This window comes from Prunus dulcis, chromosome 3 (genome assembly GCF_902201215.1).
Source record: "Prunus dulcis chromosome 3, ALMONDv2, whole genome shotgun sequence".
In the NCBI taxonomy this organism is placed as follows: Eukaryota; Viridiplantae; Streptophyta; class Magnoliopsida; order Rosales; family Rosaceae; genus Prunus; species Prunus dulcis.
Window position 1 is genome coordinate 7,330,768 of NC_047652.1, and position 677 is coordinate 7,331,444.

Below are 677 nucleotides of genomic sequence, written 5' to 3' on the forward strand. Positions count from 1 at the left end.
TAAGGAATAACCTAATTAGCCCCTGCCTCCCTAACTAACCACCAATACCAATTCTCATCTTTGTTTGGAGCACGGTACCAAAGCCCATGTATGGTTGAATTAGTATGTCTTAGTATATTCAAATCACCTCCATAACCATTCTGTAAATCTTGTTTCTTCTAGTTGACAAGAGGACTCGTTCAATACTCCATTAGATTTCATTGACACTGATCTCACTAATGGAAGTGTCAATTAATGTGATGGAATTCTTTAGAATGGAGAAAGCTATTTATTTTAACGAAAGTGGTATCTCCCATTCATGAAACCTCCAACTTTATCAGATGAGAATATGGCAAAAAAATTCTACAGTAAACAACAAATAAAAAGAGTACTAAACAATAAAACAATTATTTCTTAAGTTAGTTATACCTTAGAAGCAAGGGTATAATGCAATAGAAAAAAGGGGCCTTAGGTTATGAATGATTTTTACACTCAATTTAACATTAGTAACTCCAAAAAGGAAAAAATATGGGTGTTGGTGTAAAACAAAACGTTACCTCCACATATCATGGAAACTGTTACACAAGTTGACAGTACGATCAGAATCTATTGCCATGAATGTCTGGATTTCCCCCTCAGTAAATTTTGATCGCTCTGCTAGATTGATATATAGGCACTGGCAAGAGCAAACTTAAGAT

At 34.4% G+C, this 677-nt stretch overlaps 1 protein-coding gene across 11 annotated transcripts in view; it reads right to left on the reverse strand.

The window, feature by feature from the left end:
• Positions 1-677, reverse strand: part of LOC117620797 (ABC transporter C family member 13) — a 28,190-nt gene that overhangs the window by 19,287 nt on the left and 8,226 nt on the right. For 10 of the 11 annotated variants that reach the window (XM_034351023.1, XM_034351022.1, XM_034351021.1 and 7 more), the window contains one exon: positions 537-655. The exons of the other annotated variant lie outside the window; for it this stretch is intronic. In XM_034351023.1, coding sequence (XP_034206914.1) covers positions 537-655 — 119 coding nt within the window. The remainder of the gene's footprint in view (positions 1-536; positions 656-677) is intronic. 11 annotated transcript variants of the gene reach the window in all.